The 23,049-nt window shown below is 45.9% G+C and overlaps 2 protein-coding genes across 49 annotated transcripts in view; both read right to left on the bottom strand.

The window, feature by feature from the left end:
* The window catches only part of LOC143667177 (CUB and sushi domain-containing protein 1-like), a 315,312-nt gene extending 305,729 nt beyond the window's left edge, over positions 1–9,583 (bottom strand). For 10 of the 18 annotated variants that reach the window (XM_077141088.1, XM_077141080.1, XM_077141087.1 and 7 more), the window contains exons 1-5: positions 9,397–9,579; positions 8,298–8,466; positions 4,844–4,939; positions 3,334–3,565; positions 1,032–1,154 (exon numbers count right to left, since the gene is read on the bottom strand). In XM_077141088.1, the coding sequence (XP_076997203.1) occupies positions 1,032–1,054 (23 nt within the window). In that variant the 5' untranslated portion in view covers positions 1,055–1,154; positions 3,334–3,565; positions 4,844–4,939; positions 8,298–8,466; positions 9,397–9,579. Of the gene's footprint in view, positions 1–1,031; positions 1,155–3,333; positions 3,566–4,843; positions 4,940–8,297; positions 8,467–9,396 lie in introns of all 18 variants that reach the window. The other 8 variants (XR_013167908.1, XR_013167906.1, XR_013167907.1 and 5 more) reach the window with 5 other exon arrangements.
* An 875-nt stretch (positions 9,584–10,458) lies between these two features.
* Positions 10,459–23,049, bottom strand: part of LOC143667178 (inositol polyphosphate-5-phosphatase A-like) — a 73,926-nt gene continuing 61,335 nt past the window's right edge. For 8 of the 31 annotated variants that reach the window (XR_013167911.1, XR_013167910.1, XR_013167920.1 and 5 more), the window contains one exon: positions 10,465–22,990. The gene's annotated coding sequence lies outside the window, so the exon portion shown is untranslated. Of the gene's footprint in view, positions 22,991–23,049 lie in introns of all 31 variants that reach the window. The other 23 variants (XR_013167909.1, XR_013167922.1, XR_013167925.1 and 20 more) reach the window with 7 other exon arrangements.

Here is a 23,049-nt window from a genome sequence, read left to right on the forward strand (position 1 = left end):
TGTCTCAATAGGAGACCCGCCTGCAGCCAGAAGGACCTGGCTTCCTTTAAATCCCAGCGAGCCATCACCCTTCCATTTAGCAGTCTGTCTATGGCCCATCTGCCTCCTTCCACATTTTGCCCTGACAGCAAGGAGGAGCTGCTAGACATACCCTCCATTTGCAAAACTCCAGTAAAACAGATTATCAGTTTCACGACCACAGGCGACCCTGAATTGTTGCTACTACAGCTTCCAAAGACCCTGGCCTGGCCATCCTACAGTTCCTCAGGGAACTTCGCAAGGCACCTGCGCTCCCACTACCCAGCACACATCTGTTCTTTATTACTCACTCCTCAAGACCCTCAACCCAAAGCCACTGTCACACTCTGTCTCTGCCTAGCACCTCCTGTTTCCAAGGACACTGCAGGTTATGGGAAAAGACAGTGCAGTCCCCGCCCATGACGGTGGCATCAGAGCCACTGTGCTGGGGTAGCGAGTGCAGCAGGAGGCACTGATGGGCTGCATTTAGCGAATACCACCTGCACAGGCACTTGTCCGCGAGCATCGCCCAGTGCCCTGCACTTAATCTTAGAGTTGATACAGAACACACACCCACGGTCAGCAAGCCTGGGACTCGGTGTCCGGTTAAAGAAAAGAAAAAGCCTAGAAAACAACCACTTGCAGACCCTCAGCCAACAGGACACACAGAGCTGCACTCGCGAGGGGAGGAGCACATGGCACCCACCAGTATCCCACCTGCCACGCAGAGGAATACCTGTGGAAATCCCCAGGCCTGGAAGGACCAGGTAACCAGAGCCTGGGGAGGCTGAGGGGCTGGGATCTGCATACCAAAGACACAGAACCATGTGCTGTCCAACAGAGAGCCCCAGCAATCTGTGTACAGTGTCAGGCCCCTGCAGATCTCCCCGATCCCGGACACCTGCCACCAGCAGGCAAAGCACAGCAGCCACAAGGTGCAGCTCACAGGAGGCTGAGGAGCTGCTGAGCATGCGGCCAGCTCAGTCCAGGGCAAAGGCTGAGAGAGACCCTACCTTAAACAGCTACAAGGCAGCATTGAAAGAAGCTTGCAAAAGCAAACTTCAGCACGCTTCAAAGGAGAACAAGGTCTGCACACTGAACAAAGGACTCCTGGGCCACATCAAGGATCATCTGATCTGTGAAGAATCAAGAAAAGAGGACCCACAATCCTACAAAAACTCAGTTTATAGAAACAGATAAAGAGAGCAGAAATGAAGGGAGCAGCTGAAAGGAACTTGGGGACGGCGAAACGAATATGGCTAACACTGTGAAGAAAATCACGCATAGGAGGAAAACATACCGATATAAGGACCAGAAGTGAAGCTTCCAGAGCTGAGAAATGCAATAAACTTTATGAAGAAAAAAATCCCATGGATGGACTGAAGAGCAGATTAAAACTTGCAAAATGAAGCAAGGAGGAGAAATGAATTGACAAACCTTAAAAGAGTTTCAGTTATCTGTGGGACAGAACGCAGCAACCTGACAGACTTAAATCAGAGTCACAGAACAAAAGAGGAGAAGGCAAAGAAGGGGAGGGGGACACTTAAAAGAAATAATGGACACACATTTGCCATAGGATTAAAACTGTAAATCCACAAATCCAAACACCTCAGAGCACCTCAAGCAGGATAAACTCAAAGAAAATCCAACAGAAGCACAACGTAATCAAATTGCTGAAAACTGGCTCTGAAGACCAATCTAGCAGACAGGAAAAAATAGGAAATACTAGAGACAAGAAAAGATGAGGATAATGGCTCAATTCTCATCAGAAACAATACAATCCAGAATACCACGGGACAGTATTCTTAAAGTCCTCCAGGAAAAAAAATGAATAAGCCAGAGTTCTTTTTGCAACAAAATATCTTTCAGAAAGGAAGACAAAATACAGACTTTTTTCAGACACCTAAAAGCTGAGAAAATGAAGAGCAGCAGAGCTGAGCTACAAGACTTGTTCAAGGAAGCCCTTCAGGCTGAAGGAAAATGATCCCACTTAGAAATCTGAATCTACACAAAGAATGAACAGCACTCAAAATGATAAATGGCTTCTTAAAACTAAAATGACATTTTTCTGACTTTCTAATCTCCTTAAACGATAACTACGTAACGCAAAAATAAAGACTCTGTATGTAGGTAGGACACAGGTAGAAATGTACTTATATATACACACAGGAAGTGGTGATGCTCTGTTCTACGTCCCTTCAAGGGGACGCGAAGCAGCACAACTTCATTCCAAGTTAAAAGACGCATCTCCCTGCCTGCCAAGGCGAAAGGACATCTCCTAATGCTTTTTGTACTTCTTCATCTGCATTTTCTCTTCCATGTTAAATGCCTAAAGTGATTAGGTTTTCTAACTGGTTTTGCTGTCTTTTTCAGACTTCAGGGATTCTTGATGTATTTAAATATTACGTTTTTCCCTGGAAAATGTGTGTGGCACATTGTGACTTTAAATACATACACGTATACATTCACTGCTTAAAATCACAGCTAAGTTAGTAATAGGCATAAATCCAAAACTAAAACAAACCAGCAGAAAAGGCTCACAGCCAGGGTAGACTTGTCTGCACACACATACGTTTCCTTTCTCAGGGGCACCCACTGTCCTGCGAGCGTTTAATAAAAAGCAGCTGTGGTTCCTGTAGTTTGAAAGAGCACATGTGACAGCACCGAGGAGGGATCCTGGGTGATGGTGGGAAACAGCAGCAGCAGCTCAGCCCCACCCAGAGGCCACTACTGAGCAGCTGCTCTTGCCACAGGACACCAGACCAAAGTGGGCCACTGGCCTGGTCACCCCACTGCACTTGATGGCAACTTGTGGCAGGGGTCCTGACACATGCCCCGGGAAACCTGGGAACACAGCAGACTCAGACGGGGCTCCCACGTGACTGCATGGCATTCACATTTGCAGGAGGGCAGCTTGCACAGAATTCCCCAACTCTCCATCTACAGATGAGCCTGGACTGCTGGCCTACACCCCAGTGGGGGCAAGCACCCCTGGGAATCCCAGCACAGACCCAGTGCCCAGAGAGCTCACAGCAGATGGTACTGCAGTGGGACCCCTGCCCAGGCTGCCCCACACATGGGGTTTTGCTGTGCCCAGGCTGCAGCATGGTCTGTGGGCCAGGGGCTTCCCGTGGTCCCAGGTATTGTCCTCCACAGCTCCCAGCTATGCCACTAGAGCTTCCTGGGAGGCTGGGAGTGTGCAGGGCTAGGGGAGTGGGGACAGGGGCCATCTGCAAGGATGGCCATGGCAGGCCTCTTTCCTGAGGGGGACCTTGTGAAATACCCTCGACCCTTCGGGTGGACAGTTGAACTTACCGCTGTCATCTGTCGTGACTGTGGGAAAGTGACACGGGGCCTGCTGGCGGCCCAGGCTCCCTCTGCAGACTCATTGTTGTGAGCCAGCAGCTGGGGAGGCCGCCCTCTGCCCCCTAGACTCGGAAGGGCTGCGGATGTAGGTGGGAACGGGTGCTTGGGTGAGACACGCAGGGCTGCACCTCCTTCCAATACAGAAGAAAGGACAGGGAGGCTCAGGACAGTTCACATCCACCTGAGGGAAGAAAAAGACAGGCTCTTTTAATCCACTCTTGTAGGTGCAGACATATTGTAGGCAAAACTTTTGATCATTAGATTATTTCCATGAGGATGTGACCTCCCCTCCATTTAAGGTGGGTCTTAGTTTATCAGAGTCCTTAAAAAAGCTCACACAGAGTTCAGAGCTGACTCAGGGAGATGGCACCACTGCAGGGAGATGACAACACAGTGACATTTGGAGATGCAGACAAAAATGCCCCCAGGAGATGCGAAGCGATGAAACCCATCCAAAGTATATCCCAGAGAAGTTAAGTGAAGCCCCAAAGGTGCTTAGAGAGGACGCCACTGGAATCAGAAGCTGAAAGCAACAAATGGGGTGCAAAGACCAGCAGACCCAGCCACAGGCCCTCCCAGCTGACAGTGTTCCAGATGCTGGCAGCCTTTCCTCCAAGAAAACGGCCTCTTGTTGGCATCTTAATTTGGACATTTTCACGGCCTCAGCACGACAAACTCATAACTTAAATATCCCCTTTGTAAAAGCCGATGCATTTCTGGCAGCTTTAGCAAACCAGAACACCCTCGTGACCAGGAAGCTCTCAGGAGGAAGAAGCGAGGAACAGAAAGACCCAGGCCTCCCTGACCCCTAAAGCAAAGGACAGGCCTCTTCTGGGCCCCACACATGGCCACCGATGGAAACTGGGGCAAGGGCCCTGGAGGGACGCCTGCCGCAGCCGCTGCCCACCAACCACAGATGGGAATTCCTGCTCTTGAACAGGGACTCGAGAGCTGAGCCTCCTTGCTGCCACCGCTGCGGCCTTCCCAGGCCTGGGGACCTGAGACCCCATACAGGATAAGGAGGAGAGCCAGTTCCCCACAGGCACTAGGCGTGCACTCAGCAGGGGACACAAGGCCTGTAGTGCTTTCTGTCTGCAGTTACAAAACTCACCAAGGACGTGGAGTCACCAAGACCACCGAAACCCTCCTCCTGTCCGTCTGTCATGGAGTGGGGTGGGCAGCCTGAGGACAGCGTGGGGCATCCAGAGGGCACACAGAGGTGTCCTCCCCACAAATGCTGCCCAGGACTCTCATCTAAGCCCAAGGGACACAGTCACTAGACCATTTCAGGGTCAGGTGACTGATGCTGGTATTTTGTGCCTACCCTAGGGAAGAGGCAGGCATTTGGCACAAGTTCTCCTGTGGGCACATGACGATTACATGCCCAGAGGGTAAATCTGTAGACAATATTGCCATGAAAACACCTTCCCCAGCCCCCACGAGGCCCACAGTCACTTACTTGACAAACTTGTCCACGTGCGCCATGGAAGATTCATATTCTTCCCCCGAACTCCTGACAGTGCAAGGCCAGGAAGTGCAGCTTGTGTGTGTGAACCTGGGGAGAAGCACACACGGTTAGGCTTGCTTGTGTGTGTGGACAGCAGGGGAGAGGCACACGTACTCAGAGTTGCTTGTGTGGGTGGACAGTCAGGGGGAGGTACACAAGCTCCGGGCCGCTCATGCGCACGGACAGTGAGGGGGAGGCACATGCACTCAGGGACGCCAAGAGAGGCCTGTACCTGGGACTCTAGGCATTACCCCATGAATCCAGCTGTTTTATTCCTGGTCATCATCCACTTTCCCATTTCTATAAATTCATAAGAAAGGATGCAGAATTTCTTTATACTGTCTTTAATAACTTAGGGGCATACTTTTCTAATTATAAAAAGTACATTATAGGGTTCATGGGTGGTTAAGTGGTAGAATGCTCGCCTTCCATGCAGGAGATCCGGGTTTGATTTCTGGACCAGACACCCCCACAAAAAAATCAATTATAAATTAAAAAAAGAAAAGTACATGCAAATTTTTAAATCGGTCATAATCTCATAAATAAATATAGCCAGTGTTGACCTTCCAAGTGTCCCTCCAAAAAGGAGCAAGAAGTTTTCTGTGAGTGTGCGTGTGTGCGTGTGGGGTTGTGCATACAGCTGTGCACACACAACTTACTCTCTCTTTGGAAACAATAAAGGGAGCTCCCTGGAAGTGACCAAGCCTGGCAGGGGCCCTTCTGCCCCCAGCCCCCATTCCATAACAGAGGAGGATGCTGAGGCCATAGGGCAGCCACGACTCAGGATCAGGGCACGTGGAAGAAGCGGCGGCCAGCTCTCCTGAGCCCTCGGCCACCCTTCCTCAGGACACTCACCACTTCCCCTGGCCTCTGCCCTGCCCTGTCTCCTTCCCTTCCAGGAACAAAAACACTAGGTTTGCCCCCTGGAGCATCTTCTAGAAGAAGCTTACAACCTTGGGTCTGTAGCACACCTGCTGGGCCTCCAGGCCTCACATCTACATTCCAGTGAGGAAGGAGCAGAAAGGACCGAAAATTAAATGAAAAAGAGAAAACACAAACACTTTCACTTCTAGAGACTTACTTGATTTTATTTAGAAAAACTGCCTCAGAGTTCCCAGGGCCAGTGTGCACACGAGTGAGGAGCGTTAGCTGGCAGCCACGTCCAGGCCCAGCAAGTAGAGAGAGAAGCCGGGGGAAAGCAAAATTCACACCAGGGCACAGGTTCATCTCCCACCCAGTGGGGTTGTAGGCCCTTGGGTGCAGCTGCCCTGGGTGCTGCCCAGACACTGTCCCTCCACCGCAAAATATCCAGGTCTGAGCGTGAACTAGCCAGGGGTCTCAAGACAGAACAACCACAGGGCCCCCACCCTCACCCTCAGAGGCTGTCAGGGGGACTGTGCTCGATGCCACAGGCTGGGTGGCCTGCAGGGGGACGGCGGGTGAATCCCACCCCAGCAGCATGGCTGCAGGCTGCAGGGGCCTCCCGCCGCCCCTCACAGTGTCAACCCTCCCGCACCTGCCCCCGAACTGACTCCCATCAGCCAGATCTGCTCCACACCAAACACTGCAAACCTCAACTTCCTGGGCCCCCGTCCCCCCAGCAGGAGCTCTGACCATCCACCAGGTCGCCCATGCCCACCAAAGGGTCTATGTTCCCCTGCCCACCCCGATCACGATCCGGCTTCTCTTGGCAGATTCCTGGAAACCTATCAGGTTCCAGGCCTACAGCCTGCCCCATGGAAGTCAGACTTGTCAATCCCCACAATCACAAGAGCCAATCGCTATAACAAATCTCCTCATATTTGCATAATACGCTTTGGGTTCTGTTTCCATGGGATACATAATACATCCCTCTTTACACAGAAATCTGCACTTCTTCTAACACGGGGGCTTTACGGATGAGAAGCCACATGGGCGCAGGTTATGGCACCTCCTTCAAGCTGAGCAGAGGGTGACAGCAGCACCAATCCCAGAGGGCACCATGCACAGATAGGTGGGAGCTAATATCACCAAGCTGGGGTACCCAGCCAGCACCCCTAACCCGCCGCCAGGCTGCCCACCAGGGCCCGCGCCAACTCCCTTCCCTACCAACCCCCTCGCGGTGCCCTAGTCTGAGACCCAGACACCAAGCTGCCTGCTCTGGGGCAGGGGATCCTCAAGGCCTTTGGTTGCTGCTTTCTCACAGGGCACCCTGGGTGCTAAGGTGCCCCCAGTCACTGCCACTGCCACAGTCCTCGGAGTCACGGGATCTCAGAACCGATGCCCATGAGCTCATCGCCACAACCTCTACCTGAGCAGCATGCCCTGCACATCAACCCCACTCTTCCCAGGTGGCCTGGAGGCGGTCGACCACACAGCAGCACACAGGTTGGCTCCAGGCTACCCGGGCAGCAAGATGCCAGGCATGCGCCATGGAACACAGTCAGGACAGTGGCAAGCATTCCCCAAGCCTGGAGGGCAGCACACCATGGGGTGTCTGTCTCTCATGTGGGCTAAGGGGGACCTAAATCACAAGCCCCAGCCTCATTCACATGCTGGCAGGAGCCCCTGCAAACAGAGGAGAACAGCGTGGGTTCCCTGGAAGCTGGTGAATGCCAGGTGGATGTGGCTTTGCTGCACCCGTCAGATGAAAGAGCACACTCTGTACGCCTCAGGGACATGGCGCATGACACAGCTCTGCAAACTAACCTAGGCTCCAATGGACCCGTCAGTAACCAAGTCAGTTGGCCCTGCATGAGGGTGTCATCTCCAAGGGATAAAGCAAGGAAGAAATCACAGGGGAACTAACCTGGACACACACTGCACACTAAAGTGGTCGCAAGCAGCTGCATGGAAAAAACCAAACCACAGCGAGAAGCAGGGCCCTAGCATGTCATGCAACCAGTAAGCTGCACTGAGGCAGACCCCATCCTGCTCCCCGCTGTTCTACCCACCCCAGCCCTGTCCCACTGGGCCCACACTCTCCTCCAGGAGCCCCAAAGCTTCCAGCTATATGCCCACGTGGTTTTTTTTCCCCTGGACAACCCTGGCTGCCATTGATAGCCTTGGACCCCAACAGGAGCACAAGACCCACAGGGCCCGGCCCCAAAACTAGATCCACACGCATCCAACAGACAGTGACTTGACCACTGCCTGCAGCGCCCCAGGCACACCTGAACCCCAGGGGCTGGTCATGCTCCAAGATGCTCCTTCCAGCACAAGCTGCAGAGGGCACTCCTCAGAAACACAAAAGGAGGCACAAGAGAAAGCCTGTGACCTTCCCGCATTTAAGAGGCCAAAGCAGAACTGTAAGCTAAACACATAAAGTGTCACTTTTCATATGAAAACTAAGGACTAAAATGACAACACCTTCATCTTGGAAAATTTAAGAAGAAAAGGAATGAGTTATTAAAATTAAGCAACTCACCGGACAAACGCTTCACGTGGCATCGGGAGGCTTTCCTGCCGTCCTTACGTGGAGCAAAGGTGGCCACACGGCCAGTGCAGGGAGCTGCAATGGCCAGCAGAGTTACAGGGAGCCTTCTCTGTCCTCACTGCCAGGCAGGTACACTGCTAAACCACCTCAGAAGGGAGTCCTAAGGAAGCAAGGAGGCAAAACAGAAGCCCTGACTTGATCGACTTGGACCGCTCTGGCCCAGGCCTGCTGCCCCCACTGCAGCTTTGCCTGCAGCCATCCATACCACCCAGGAGAAGCCAAGAGGGTCTAAGGGGGTAAACCTAAAAGATGTTTATAGTTTCCACCCCTGAGTTCAATATGGTGCTAAGGCTTCATCCCTGAATCAGGACACTGTTTAGAACACAACCTGCGTCCCTAGAAAAGCAAGCAGGAGGACGAGCTGACCCCAAGGGACACTGCAGCTACTGCCAGAAGTGGGAAGGGTGAAGTGAGGACACCCCTGCCAGGGTCCTGGTGAAATGGGCTTCTGGACACAGACCGTCCCTGCCCCATGGCAGCCAGGACAGGCCTGATGAGGCCCAGCAGCGTCCTCCCCTGGGCACTGCTAAGTCTGGGAGGCTGGGAAGCCATCTGGGCAAGAGGGGACAGGCAGCCAGGAGGAGGCAGGGGTCAGAGGTCAGGGGTCAGCATGTAGGGTCAAGAGCCAAGGGTTAGAGTTCTCAAGCAGGGGTTGGGAATCCAGGGCACCACCCTTGGGGTTCAAAACCCAGACTGACCCAAGACCCAGGGGTCAGGAGCTGTGGTCAAGGGTCAGAGACCAGGGGTAGTTGCTTAGGTCAGGACTCGGGGTTCTGAGGCCAGGACCAGGATGGGGGGCAGGAACTGGGGAGTCAGGGCTCAAAATCTGAGCCCAGGGTTCAGGGGCCGGGACCTGAGTTCCGGTCTGGTTCTAGGGCCGTATTCAGGACTGTCTTCCGGATCCCGGGCCACAGGTTCCAGGCCAGGGCTGGCAGGGAACCAGAGTTCGGGGCGGGGCAGCGGCCATCGGGGTGGGAATTCGGGGTCCGGAGCCCGCGCCCCCGCCCCGGCCCACGCGGCGGGCACTCACCTGGAGGAGCCGCAGCCCATGGTGGCGGCGCCCTGCAGGACCACGGCGTCCGGGGAGGCCGCCCGCCCCGCCAAGGCTCCTCGGCCCAGCCTGGCCGGTCTCAGCGGCGGCCACCGGACCTCAACCGCGCCGGGGGCGTCTCCCGGCCCAGGGCGGGGGCGGAGGACCCGGCCCCGCCAGTGGCACGGCCTCGCTCGTTCCTTCTGCGCTGTCGCCATCCCCCGCGCTCCCCGCCGCCGCCGGCCCTCAGCGCGTCCGGCGCAACCGTTAGGTCCCGGACGGGAACGTTCCCGTAGCCGCCGCCGCCTCATGCCGAGGGCGAGTCCCGCCCTCACAGCCAGCCGGGAGGGCGGGGGCAACGCTGCGGCGCGGGGGGCGCCTGTCAGTCAGGCCGAGCCGCCGCGCGCGCCCCGCCCTTACCCGCCTCCTGGCGGGAAGCGCTGAGGCTCTGCCCACCCCCCCACCCCCCCAAGCCTCGCTGAAGTCTCGGCCCGGCTCCTCTTAAAGGGGCCGCGTAAAGCGGACATCTGAGCACGGCTGGCTTCGCTGCAACTCCGGCTCCTGCCGATGAGCACCCGGCCCTCTTCCCCTGCCCGGCGCGAGCCCCTCTCGGCCCGACGCGGGTAGGGAAGGGGCCACGGAGCCGGCTCCTGGGGTCTTGCAGCGCCGCAGCGCGCGCGCCTCAGCTCTTGGAGGCCATCACCTCTTTCCACAAGCAACCCAGAACATGGCTGTTTTGAGGAGGCTAACAGAGAGAGGGCCTGGGTTGCTTGGAATCTCTTCAAAAGGGTTTACCTGCTTAGGTCAGGCCCACCCAGGACAATCTCCCTTTGGATGAAATCACAGTCCACTGATAGGGCACTTTAATTACAGCTGCAGGATTCCTTTTCCTTTGCTATTGTAGGGAATATAATCATGGGGGTGGTATCCCATCATATGCACAGGTTTTGTCTATACTTAAAGGGAAGGGATTCTACATGGCATTTGGACTAGGGGTAGGAGTCCTGGAGACCCTCTTAAAATTCTGCCCACCCAACTAATCAAAATAAAATATCTAATTTGATAGAAAAGTGGACAAAACTTTACAAGTAATAAAGGTTTGTATGATCCATTTTATGATGTACATTTTTATTATTTGCAATTATAACAGAATTTAAATGATACAGTGGGCTACAAGCGATTTTGAGCCATGAGCAGTGCATTGTAGAATGTCTTAATGAGAGGCCAGAATAATTTCTTCCAGAACCAATGACTTTTCAGCATCTTCTAGGAGAGCATGCATGAGAGATTACTTAGGTACACAATGGCCATGTGTGCCTGTAAGTACCTAATTATTCCTGCTGTCTACTTGTTGGATTTGGGTGGTAAAAAGGTCAGTTTTCTACAGGAAAGTTTTAAGCAAGAGGAAAGGGTCTGAATCCATTAGTCTGTCTTAAGCCACACACAAGATATTTTTCCAATATGTCTCAATTTGATGTGTGATACTAATAAAAAAAAGAGTGAATAATTTTATCCAATCTCAGAAAAATTATATCTAATTAAAATGAACTCTTCTACCAGCCAGCATAGCAAAGAACACAATTCAAACAAGCAGGGAAAAGAGAAATTTTGAGTTGTATGGCCTGATAAATACAATAGAAGAGGCGAAGAGCCTCGCAGCCATGCTGACATTCTACGATGCATGTAAAGAATTTTTACTAGTAGAGCAAGTGAAAATAGCAGATGCATTGTGGTGGATGACTGTCAGATAATCAAAAACTAAGCTTTGCATGGTACTTCAGGTATGTTGATCTAATGCATATTATACTTCTGTCCACATTTGACTGCCAAGGAGAAGAGGTAGTTAAAGTGGGAGAGGAGCATTGCTCCTAAGTAGAGGAGTTCTCAGAAGTGCAAAGCAAAGTAAATGAAAACCAAAACCATACCAAACCAAAACACACCCAGATTCCAAGAGCTTGGTCATTTGCTTGTGCTTCACAAAGGAAGAAGTGAAAAAGACAACTGTAACTCAGATCTGTGATGCTGGGTAAGGGCCAATTAATATTGCAAACTCTAAAACCAAAGGATTAACAAGAATCATTTGCAGTGACAGGAGCAGTGCTAATAAAATAAACAAAAATATAAATTAATGGAGGAGGAAATAAGTCCAGATACCAGACGCTATAAGTGGAAACACCTCTAGGGACTTCTCTGGGTGAGGACTCAGACAGAAAGATGCTACAAACGTGGTATTCTCCAGCAAGTGGAAAAATGCCAACAACTTTCATTAAGTACTAGGAGGTACATCAGGTTGCCTTAGTCACTCGATATCAATCCTTCAATCAATATTCAACAGACTGACCGATTATGCATTTACAATCTAGAAGGTAAAATGATCAACTGAAGACATTTTCGTCTTCAGGGCTTGTTTTGCTATTTTGTTTCCCCAGCTCTCCAAAATTCAGTCTCGGTTATACGATAACTCATGACGCTGACTGGATACAGCAGATGAAGACACACATGGAAGATAAGAACACACATTCCTTCACACTTTCTTGGCTTCTCATTCTAGATCCCAGACTCCTGGGAGTCTTAGGAACATCATTTAGGATGGAATGTGTTGTCACAGATGAGGAACTTACCCAGCACCACCTGGGTAAGTCAGTCCTCTTAGTAATATGTGCCCTGATGGACAAGACAATATTATGTTAAAGAGTAAGAAATTGGGTTGGCTTAGTACAAGAATCAGACTTTTCCAAATGGTAATTTCTTCTGGCATATAAAAACCTTTCTGTTGTCACCTATCAATTCTCTCTCTTGGAAACCCAGGGTACTTCATGAGTTACGATTTCCATGATGCTGTTAACGGCATGTTTAATGCTCCTTTGCCCACTAAACGGCTGCTGCTCATGCAAGAGGAAGATTTAGAGAAAGTGCACTGCAGGGCAAAGGGAAAAGGATTCAGAGGGAGAAGTGTGGTGAGTGGGACTGACATTACAGTGACTCTTGAGTCCTTTAGAAATGGACTTTTCTAGAGTCAGCAGTTTCTGAACTCTACCAACTAGCCTGCTAACAGTGCTGCGTGCCCCGAGGGCCTCTTTGGAGATAAAGAGGTAAACCTGTGCATATATTAAGACTAAGAGCCCAGGAGAGGATCTCATTATAGGTTTCTGTCACTCACTTGGCTGCTCTAGACTTCAGGAGCAAACATTATTACGGAAGGGGCTTTAACTTAGAATTCAGGGCAGATGACACTAAACTCAGACTGCACCCAGCTCTTGCTCTTGGGCAGACTGACAGACATACTCTACTTGGATGAATTGGTCACACAAAGGGAAGGAACCCAGCATGGAGGGTTAGACACCTGTGGGAATTGCCAGTCAGGGCTGCTCCCTTGAGAAGCACTTTGACGGCCCTAGAACTTTAAATATCCTCCCTTGGAGCACTCACAGACTGAGAAAAAAAATTATTACCACATGCTTCAGGAAATAAAAACTAGAGATATTGTATCCAGAACACATACAAAACTCTTATAACTTCTTAATAAGAGCACAAGTCACTCAATTTAAAGATGGGCAGAAGATTTGAATAGACATGTACATTTCCCCAAAATAGAGAGACAAATGGTCAATAAACACATGTAACGGTCATCAATATCATTGCTGCCAGGGAAAGGAAAATCAAAACTCCAATGAGATGCCATTTCACATCCACCAGGATGGCTATAAATGAAAAAGACAGATTATGGGTGTTCTTGAGGCAGTGGAGAAATTGGAACCCTCGTGTACTGCTGATGGGAAGGAAAACAGTTTGGCAGATTCTTTAAAAGTTAAACATAAATTTACCATATGATCCAGCAATTCCACTCCTAGTTATCTACCCAAGGAAGATGAAATCAAGGTCCCTCATCTGATGAATGGATAAACGACAGGTGCCACACAATGGTGCATCATTTGGCAGTAAAAAGGAATGAAGTACAGATATGTGCTGTGACATGGTCGAACCTTCGAAATACGATGCTAAGTGAAATAAGCCAGGTACAAAACACCACATTTATATGGAATGTCCAGAAAAGGCAAAACCATAGAAACAGAAAGGAGATTAGTGGATGCCTGGGTTTAGGGGTGAGAACAAAGAGTCATTGCAGTAAGCCATGAGATTTACTTTGGGGGTGATAGAGATGCTCTAAATTGGACTGTAGTGACGGTTACAAAACTGTACATTTACTAAAAGGCCCTGCATTGCACAGGTGAAATGTGAATTTCACGGTATGTAAGTTATACCTCAATTAAGTTTAAAAAAGTCGATGATAATAGAAGCAAATGTCCTCTACCCAGTTACAGAAATACAATTTTACAAGTACAATCTAAAAATCTATTCCTCTTGTTTATTTCTGAGGAACAACCTCAAGTTTTGACGTGGGTATTTATTATTTCTCTGAATGTTCCCAGACATCCTTTGTAGGTGTATATAGCCACACTGAGTATATATTTTCCATGTTTTTAAACTTTATAAGACAGCATATTCTAGATATTCCTTTGCAACTTACTTTTTCCACTCAGCAATATATTTTTGAGAAATTTCCATGTTGAAATATTAAAACTTGTACCTCTAGGACATCCTGTCACTGCTGTGCAGAACCCACTATATGACTATATCACAATTTCTATATCATAGTCTACTCTTCCAATAAAAAGTGATTAATTTAAAAATTGTCCACTATAAGTGACACCTTCAAAGGACAGGTCAGTGTATACATATGATCAGATATTGTGCTGCTACAAGAAGGAATGAAGTTGTGAGGCATGCAACATGGTGAAGGAACCTGTGGGACATTTGGTGAGGCAAAATAAGCCAGAAACAAAACAGCAAATGTTATATGGTCTCATTTAGAAAATATTTAGAAGAAAACAGGAGCTTAGATTGTAAGCTCTTATTAATAGGAACATTTAGTCCACAGCGTAATTGTTATTTCTGGATTTTGAGAGGCTGTTTTATATATGTATGACCTGGTATTTAGAGATAAGAATGAAGCTGATCAGGTTGGGATTAAGACAATTCAGAATGCAGGGTAAGGAAGACATTGTCTGTATTTTAGAACTTCATCTACTCTTTGAGACCAAAGGAAGAAAGGCTTATTTTGTCCAGAACCTAAATTTTCTGTAGCACATAATCTAATTCAACCTGTCTGGATAAATCATGTAAACAATCCAAACACAGGGAGCCCAGAATAAGAATAAGGGTCTTTAATCCTGTATAACTTAATGTAATGCCTGGATACATCCCAGAGTATATTCAGCAGAAAATCAAAAAGTACTGGCAAAGTTCCTTGAGGGATGAGAGAAAAAATATGGAACTATTAAACTTTACCACTGGGGAAACCCGATACTGTGTCAAACATTAGGGACACCTGAATCAATAGGCCAAGTTCTTGATCTCGAGGCTTACTCTTGTGAGGCTTATGCAGGTAGCAGAGAAGCTTAGCCTGCCTATAGGTATGCCTAAGTGTTACTTCCAGAGGACCTCTTTTGTTGCTCAGATGTGGCCTCTGTCTCTCTAAGCCCAACTCTGCAAATGAAATCATTGCCCTTCCCCCTATATAGGACATAACATCCAGGAGTGAAGGTGTGGGAGATGATTCCCAGGGATGAGCCTGGCCCGGGCAGTACAGGATCAACAATGCCATCCTGACAAAAAATGGGGCAAAGAAGTGTAAAAAATAAGGTAGCAGTGGCTGGGAGAGTTCAAGTAGAGTCAAGAGGCTACTCTGGAGGTCACTCTTATGCAGGCTTCAATTAGACAGTGCTACCTATCATAACTTGCCAAATCCCAACCAAAACCATTCCTGCCAATCCTAAAGAACACCTAGGGCAATATATAAGATTCTACAAAGTTTCCAGCACTAGAGTAACTTTCCAGAAACCTACAACCTCCAGATGGGACCCTGGACCAGGTAAGTCCTGAAACACAGAGGGCCCAGCCGCTCCAGAAAATCAACTAGTTCCATCCCCCACCCCATATTATTGACAACCTCTTCCAACATGAAAAAATTAGAATGGGCAGAGCCCAAATACCCCTAAAGAATGGGAGAACGATCAAAGGTGATGGAAGAGTTACACAGAGGAAGTAGGATTTAACGAATGAGTATGAGTGCTGAATCATTATATTGATATTTCTTTTAGTCTCCAATATCTTAGAGAAGCTAGAAGTAAAAATCTAAAATTGTGGAACTGTAACCCGTACCAAACTCTGAAATCTGTTCTACAACTAACTGTTGCAATGTGTTTTGAAATTTATTGCTTTTTTTGGTATATATGTTATTTTTCACAAAAAAAGAAAAAAAGTCAATTGTGATGATAAATGCACAGCTATATGATTTTGTGAATCACTGATTGTAGATTTTGAATGAATACATGGTTTGTGACTATATAATATATCAAGAAAAAATAAAAACAGACAGTTCACTGGGGGAGTTGTGGCAGGTAGACTCAACCAGTGGATTGAGTGGTGAAGGGCAGTATGGAGCAGGAGACAGCGAATGATGGCAATGCTTCCAAGACTGTTGCACACACAGAGAAGGAAAAGTAAACTCCAAGTACAGAGCAGGTCGTAAGAGCAAAGAGGGTTTTATTTTGCATATATTTTTTACTTTTTAAGCTAGTATCTACTTGCCATTTTTAAATCCTAACTTGAATGTGCCTGGACCCCGGGAATACTGAATATACAGAAGGAGATGGCATCATAGAGAAAGTGAGCTCTCCCAGGAGGTGGCTGAGCTAGGCTCTAGGGCTCGAAGAATCATTGGCTCAGACAAAAGGGGATCTCCTCTTTCACCATGACCAAAGTGTACAAGACTGGCTAAGAGTGCACGTACATTTATAGGAATGGGGGTTGATGATTGGGAAGGAAAGTGAGGGGGCGGGGATCTTTGATACCAAAACTTTTACTATTAGATTCACTTGACTAGTTAGAGATATTGTACTTTTAAGAAAATGCAGACAGCACTAGGAAGAAAGGTACATGCCCTCATCAGGCATTTAGACTCTAGTGTGAGTGACTCTATTGGTTCTATTCCTCAGTGCAGGTTCTAACTGGAGAAGGAACATGACGGCACCAAGGAGGTGAAGCTGTAGGGCAGGGGGAGCAAAAGAAGACATAAGGGATATCAAAGTCAACTCCCATAAGCCTAAAATTTGACTTGCAGCCACCCACAATACCTAGAAGTGTGTATACCTCAAAGCTGTAGGTATCGAGGAAGGAGAGTACAGGTAATCTGTTTCTAAGGCACCAGGCATGGTGATGATATTTAATGTGAAGTCTGTTCAGAAAGCCTGCTTCCTGCATGGTCCTCCATCTCCTTGTTTTCCTAATAATAATAATGCTTATAATAGTAAAACTAACACTTGAGTACTTCCTATTCTTACTACTTCTCATGAACTAAGTCACTGAATCCTTCTACAATCCAGTAGAACAAGTACTATTATTATGCCCATTTACGGCTGAGTAAAGGAAGGTGCAGAATGGATCGGCAGCCCATGTCAAAAAATTAAAAAATAAAAAATAAAAAGCATTCGGCAGCTTGCCTACCATCATATGATTGGCAAGTGGTAGAAAAAAATTCAGGCCCAGGTAGATTAGCTCTAGAGTTTAGACTGCTAATCACCAGGATTTCCTGCAACTTAAATTTAAAAAAAAACTGGCATTGTGGTAACACACATGCAACATAACATTTGTATTTTAACCTCTTTCAAGTATACAATTCAGTGTTGTTAATTACATTCATGATGTTGTGCCACTATCCACCACCAAAACTTTCCTTTACCCCAGACAGAAACTGCACCGTTGAAGCATTAAGCCTGCATCCCCAACCCTGCTTCTGGCCCTGCTACTCTATATTTTACTTTCTGTCTCTATGAATATGCATATTCTAGTTACTTCATGGAAGTGAGATCCCACATAATAACTGTCCTTTTGTGTCTGGCTCATTTCACTCAACATGACATCCTCAAGGTTCATCTGTGTTGCTGCAAGTGTCCGCACTTCATTCCTTTTCACAGTTGAATAGCATTCTACTGTATGGACATCTGGCATTTTGCTTATCCATTCTTCCGTTCATGGGCACCCGGATTGTTTTTGTCTTCTGGTCGCTGTGAATAATTCTGCTATGAATGTTGGTGTACAGACAACTGTTCTAGTCCCTGCTTTCAATTCTTTCAGTTTACACCTACAAGTGGGATTACTGGGTCATATGCTAATTCTATACTTAACATCTGAGGAGCTGCCAAACTGTTTTCCACAGGGGCCACACCATTTTACATTCCCAAAAATAATGTATGAGGCTTCTTATGTCATTGCATGCCCACCAACATTTATTTTCCTTTTTAATATAATGGCCAATCTGGTGAGCATGAAGTGGTATCTCATTGTGTTTTTTTTTTATTAAAATAAATTAACTAACACAACATTTAGAAATCATTCCATTCTACGTATGCAATCAGTGATTCTTAATATCATCACAAAGATGTATGATCATCATTTCTTAGTACATTTGCATCGATTTAGAAAAAGAAATAGCAAGACAACAGAAAAAGAAGTAAAATGATAATATAGAGAAAAAATAAAAATAAAAAATTCAAAAAATATAAAGAAACAAACAAAAAAACCAAAAAAAAAAACTATTGCTCAGATGCAGCTTCATTCAGTGTTTTAACATAATTACATTACAATTAGGTAGTATTGTGCTGTCCATTTTTGAGTTTTTGTATCTAATCCTGTTGCACAGTCTGTATCCCTTCAGCTCAATTACCCATTATCTTACTCTATTTCTAATTCCTGATGGTCTCTGTTACCAATGACATATTCCAAGTTTATTCTCTAATGTCGGTTCACATCAGTGGGACCATACAGTATTTGTCCTTTAGTTTTTGGCTAGTCTCACTCAGCATAATGTTCTCTAGGTCCATCCATGTCATTACATGCTTCATAAGTTTATTCTGTCTTAAAGCTGCATAATATTCCATCGTATGTATATACCACAGTTTGTTTAGTCACTCGTCTGTTGATGGACATTTTGGCTATTTCCATCTCTTTGCAATTGTAAATAATCCTGCTATAAACATTGGTGTGCAAATGTCCGTTTGTGTCTTTGCCCTTAAGTCCTTTGAGTAGACACTTAACAATGGTATTGCTGGGTCGTATGGTAATTCTATATTCAGCTTTTTGAGGAACCACCAAACTGCCTTCCACAGTGGTTGCACCATTTGACATTCCCACCAACAATGGATAAGTGTGCCTCTTTCTCCGCATCCTCTCCAGCACTTGTCATTCTTGGTTTTGTTGATAATGGCCATTCTGGTGGGTGTGAGATGATATCTCATTGTGGTTTTGATTTGCATTTCTCTAATGGCCAGGGACATTGAGCATCTCTTCATGTGCCTTTTGGCCATTTGTATTTCCTCTTCTGAGAGGTGTCTGTTCAAGTCTTTTTCCCATTTTGTAATTGGGTTGGCTGTCTTTTTGTTGTTGAGTTGAACAATCTCTTTATAAATTCTGGATATAGACCTTTATCTGATATATCATTTCCAAATATTGTCTCCCATTGTGTAGGCTGTCCTTCTACTTTCTTGATGAAGTTCTTTGATGCACAAAAGTGTTTAATTCTGAGGAGCTCACATTTATTTATTTCTTTCTTCAGTGCTCTTGCTTTAGGTTTAAGGTCCATAAAACCGCCTCCAATTGTAAGATTCATAAGATATCTCCCTACATTTTCCTCTAACTGTTTTATGGTCTTAGACCTAATGTTTAGATCTTTGATCCATTTTGAGTTAACTTTTGTATAGGGTGTGAGATACGGGTCCTCTTTCATTCTTTTGCATATGGATATCCAGTTCTCTAGGCACCATTTATTGAAGAGACTGTTCTGTCCCAGGTGAGTTGGCTTGACTGCCTTATCAAAGATCAAATGTCCATAGATGAGAGGGTCTATATCTGAGCACTCTATTTGATTCCATTGGTCAATATATCTATCTTTATGCCAATAACATGCTGTTTTGACCACTGTGGCTTCATAATATGCCTTAAAGTATGGCAGCGTGAGACCTCCAGCTTCATTTTTTTTCCTCAAGATACTTTTAGCAATTCGGGGCACCCTGCCCTTCCAGATAAATTTGCTTATTGGTTTTTCTATTTCTGAAAAATAAGTTGTTGGGATTTTGATTGGTATTGCATTGAATCTGTAAATCAATTTAGGTAGAATTGACATCTTTACTATATTTAGTCTTCCAATCCATGAACACGGTATGCCCTTCCATCTATTTAGGTCTTCTGTGATTTCTTTTAACAGTTTTTTGTAGTTTTCTTTGTATAGGTCTTTTGTCTCTTTAGTTAAATTTATTCCTAAGTATTTTATTCTTTTAGTTGCATTTGTAAATGGAATTCGTTTCTTCATTTCCCCCTCAGCTTGTCCATTGCTAGTGTAGAGAAAGACTACAGATTTTTGAATGTTGATCTTATAACCTGCTACTTTGCTATACTCACTTATTAGCTCTAGTAGTTTTGTTGTGGATTTTTCTGGGTTTTCGGCGTATAGTATCATATCGTCTGCAAACAGTGATAGTTTTACTTCTTCCTTCCCAATTTTGATGCCTTGTATTTCTTTTTCTTGTCTAATTGCTCTGGCTAGAACCTCCAACACGATGTTGAATTATAGTGGTGATAATGGACATCTTTGTCTTGTTCCTGATCTTAGGGGGAAAGTTTTCAGTTTTTCCCCATTGAGGATGATATTAGCTGTGGGTTTTTCATATATTCCCTCTATCATTTTAAGGAAGTTGCCTTGTATTCCTATCCTTTGAAGTGTTTTCAACAGGAAAGGATGTTGAATCTTGTCAAATGCCTTCTCTGCATCAATTGAGATGATCATGTGATTTTTCTGCTTTGATTTGTTGATATGGTGTATTACATTAATTGATTTTCTTATGTTGAACCATCCTTGCATAGCTGGGATGAATCCTACTTGGTCATGATGTATAATTCTTTTAATGTGTTGTTGGATTCAATTTGCTAGAATTTTGTTGAGGATTTTTGCATCTGTATTCATTAGAGAGATTGATCTGTAGTTTTCTTTTTTGTAATATCTTTGCCTGGTTTTGGTATGAGGGTGATGTTGGCTTCATGGAATGAATTAGGTAGCTTTCCCTCCACTTCAATTTTTTTGAAGAGTCTGAGCAGAGTTGGTACTAATTCTTTCTGGAATGTTTGGTAGAATGCACATGGGAAGCCGTCTGGTCCTGGACTTTTCTTTTTGGGAAGCTTTTGAATGACTGATTCAATTTCTTTACTTGTGATTGGTTTGTTGAGGTCATCTATTTCTTCTTGAGTCAAAGTTGGTTGTTCATGCCTTTCCAGGAACCTGTCCATTTCATCTACATTGTTGTATTTATTAGCATAAAGTTGTTCATATATCCTGTTATTACCTCCTTTATTTCTGTGAGGTCAGTTGTTATATCTCCTCTTCCATCTCTGATCTTATTTATTTGCGTCCTCTCTCTTCTTCTTTTTGTCAATCTTGCTAAGGGCCCATCAATCTTGTTGATTTTCTCATAGAAACCAACTTCTGGTCTTATTGATTTTCTCTATTGTTTTCATGTTCTCAATTTCATTTATTTCTGCTCTAATCTTGGTTATTTCTTTCCTTTTGCTTGCTTTGGGGTTAGTTTGCTGTTCTTTCTCCAGTTCTTCCAAGTGGACAGTTAATTCCTGAATTTTTGCCCTTTCTTCTTTTCTGATATAGGCATTTAGGGCAATAAATTTCCCTCTTAGCACTGCCTTTGCTGCATCCCATAGGTTTTGATATGTTGTGTTTTCATTTTCACTCGCCTCGAGATATTTACTAATTTCTCTTGTAATTTCTTCCTTGACTCACTTGTTGTTTAAGGGTGTGTTGTTGAGTCTCCACGTATTTGTGAATTTTCTGGCACTCTGCCTACTATTGATTTCCAACTTCATTCCTTTATGATCCAAGAAGGTGTTGTGTATGATTTCAATCTTTTTAAATTTGTTGAGACTTGTTTTGTGACCATCATATGGTCTATCTTTGAGAATGATCCATGGGCACTTGAGAAAAAGGTGTATCCTGCTGTTGTGGGGTGTAATGTCCTGTAAATGTCTGTTAAGTCTAGCTCATTTATTATAATATTCAAATTCTCTATTTCTTTATTAATCCTCTGTCTAGATGTTCTGTCCATTGATGAGAGTGGGGAATTGAAGCCTTCAACTATTATGGTAGATGTGTCTATTTCCCGCAGCGGAGTCTTTTAGCCAGTCCAGCCATTCCAGAATGGGGTATGCTGTGTGTCTGGTCTCTGTCGTGGCTCCGGGAGCTGTTCTGTACTGTTTCTAGTTCTTTAGTAGTTGTTCTGGAGGAGGAACTAAGACCCACATGCCTTACTAAGGCGCTATTTTCTCTGGAAGTCGAAACTAAAGTTTTGAGAAGTCTGGTGACTGTTCAAACATCATACAGGAACCGGCTGTTTTCTGACTTATGCTTGGGATCTTTTTTCAGCATTTCTTTTCATTTTCTTAGAGCTCTGACCATCTTAGCTTCCTGGTGAGAAAAGCAGAGTTATAAGGGTCCAATAGCTGATGACCATTTGGTGAGTTGAACCAATTCACAACATATATGGTCTTTTAATAAGCAATGCCTTAACAGAAAAACATCAATTATTCCCAGTGGAAATGTCTCACCTGCAGACAGGTGACTTTCTCTTGCCCCTTAAGCCATACACTAACAGGGACTCATCTCCTTTGCCTTTGAGTAAGGCTGGAAATAATTTCAAGGGTAACTTCATCAGTTCAGAATGTAGTAATCAAACACTTCTTCCAGTTACACTGCGGGCTCCAGCTGAGATGAGTCAGCCCATCTCCATGGGAACAAGCCAGGAGCCCTAGCCCCTGAGGCCTACCTCACACAGAGGTCCAGATCCCATTACTTACTTAGCAAGGTTCCCTATCATCAAGCTAGTATCAAGAACTGTGACATGCCTGAGATTTTACCCTACTTGGAAGCTAACAAGTCAGTGTAGCACAGTTTCCTGGTCGTTGGCAGAAGACACAAGCCTCCTGGATCAGAGACAAAGGAGTTTATTTCTCACAGCAACAGTAGTTGCCAGAGTACCAGCACGTGTGCCAACTGCCCACAATTTCCACTGGTGGATGTGAACAGAATCAGGTGAGAGTTGCACACACAGTGGGTTACAGGAGAGAAGTCCCAAACTTAGGGAACCCGAATCCTTCATGATGGGTAGTAAACTCACCTGAACTTTGTCCTAGAGGGAGATATTATATAGGACAGCACACAGACCTGACTTTTGATTGAGCCACCATCTCTGTTCTCCAGGGCTGTTCATCATACGAACATCCTCACAAAGATCGTCCAAAACAAAGGCAGTGAGTGGCGTGCAGATATGTGAGACTGTTGGAAGGTTGCTAGTTACAGCATGTATAAAAAGGGCATTGTAGTTTCTATCTCACAGAGCTCCTCTTCATCTTCTCTTTATTCTGTCTCTTTTCTTGCCTCCTCCAAGACAGTTGCATAATTCCTTACCATTAAAGGCAGCTGTAGATAGAGAAAGTTCTTGGCTGATTTTTGTCACCCACTCATTAAGCAAATATTCA

The sequence above is a fragment of the Tamandua tetradactyla genome, chromosome 23 (genome assembly GCF_023851605.1).
Source record: "Tamandua tetradactyla isolate mTamTet1 chromosome 23, mTamTet1.pri, whole genome shotgun sequence".
In the NCBI taxonomy this organism is placed as follows: Eukaryota; Metazoa; Chordata; class Mammalia; order Pilosa; family Myrmecophagidae; genus Tamandua; species Tamandua tetradactyla.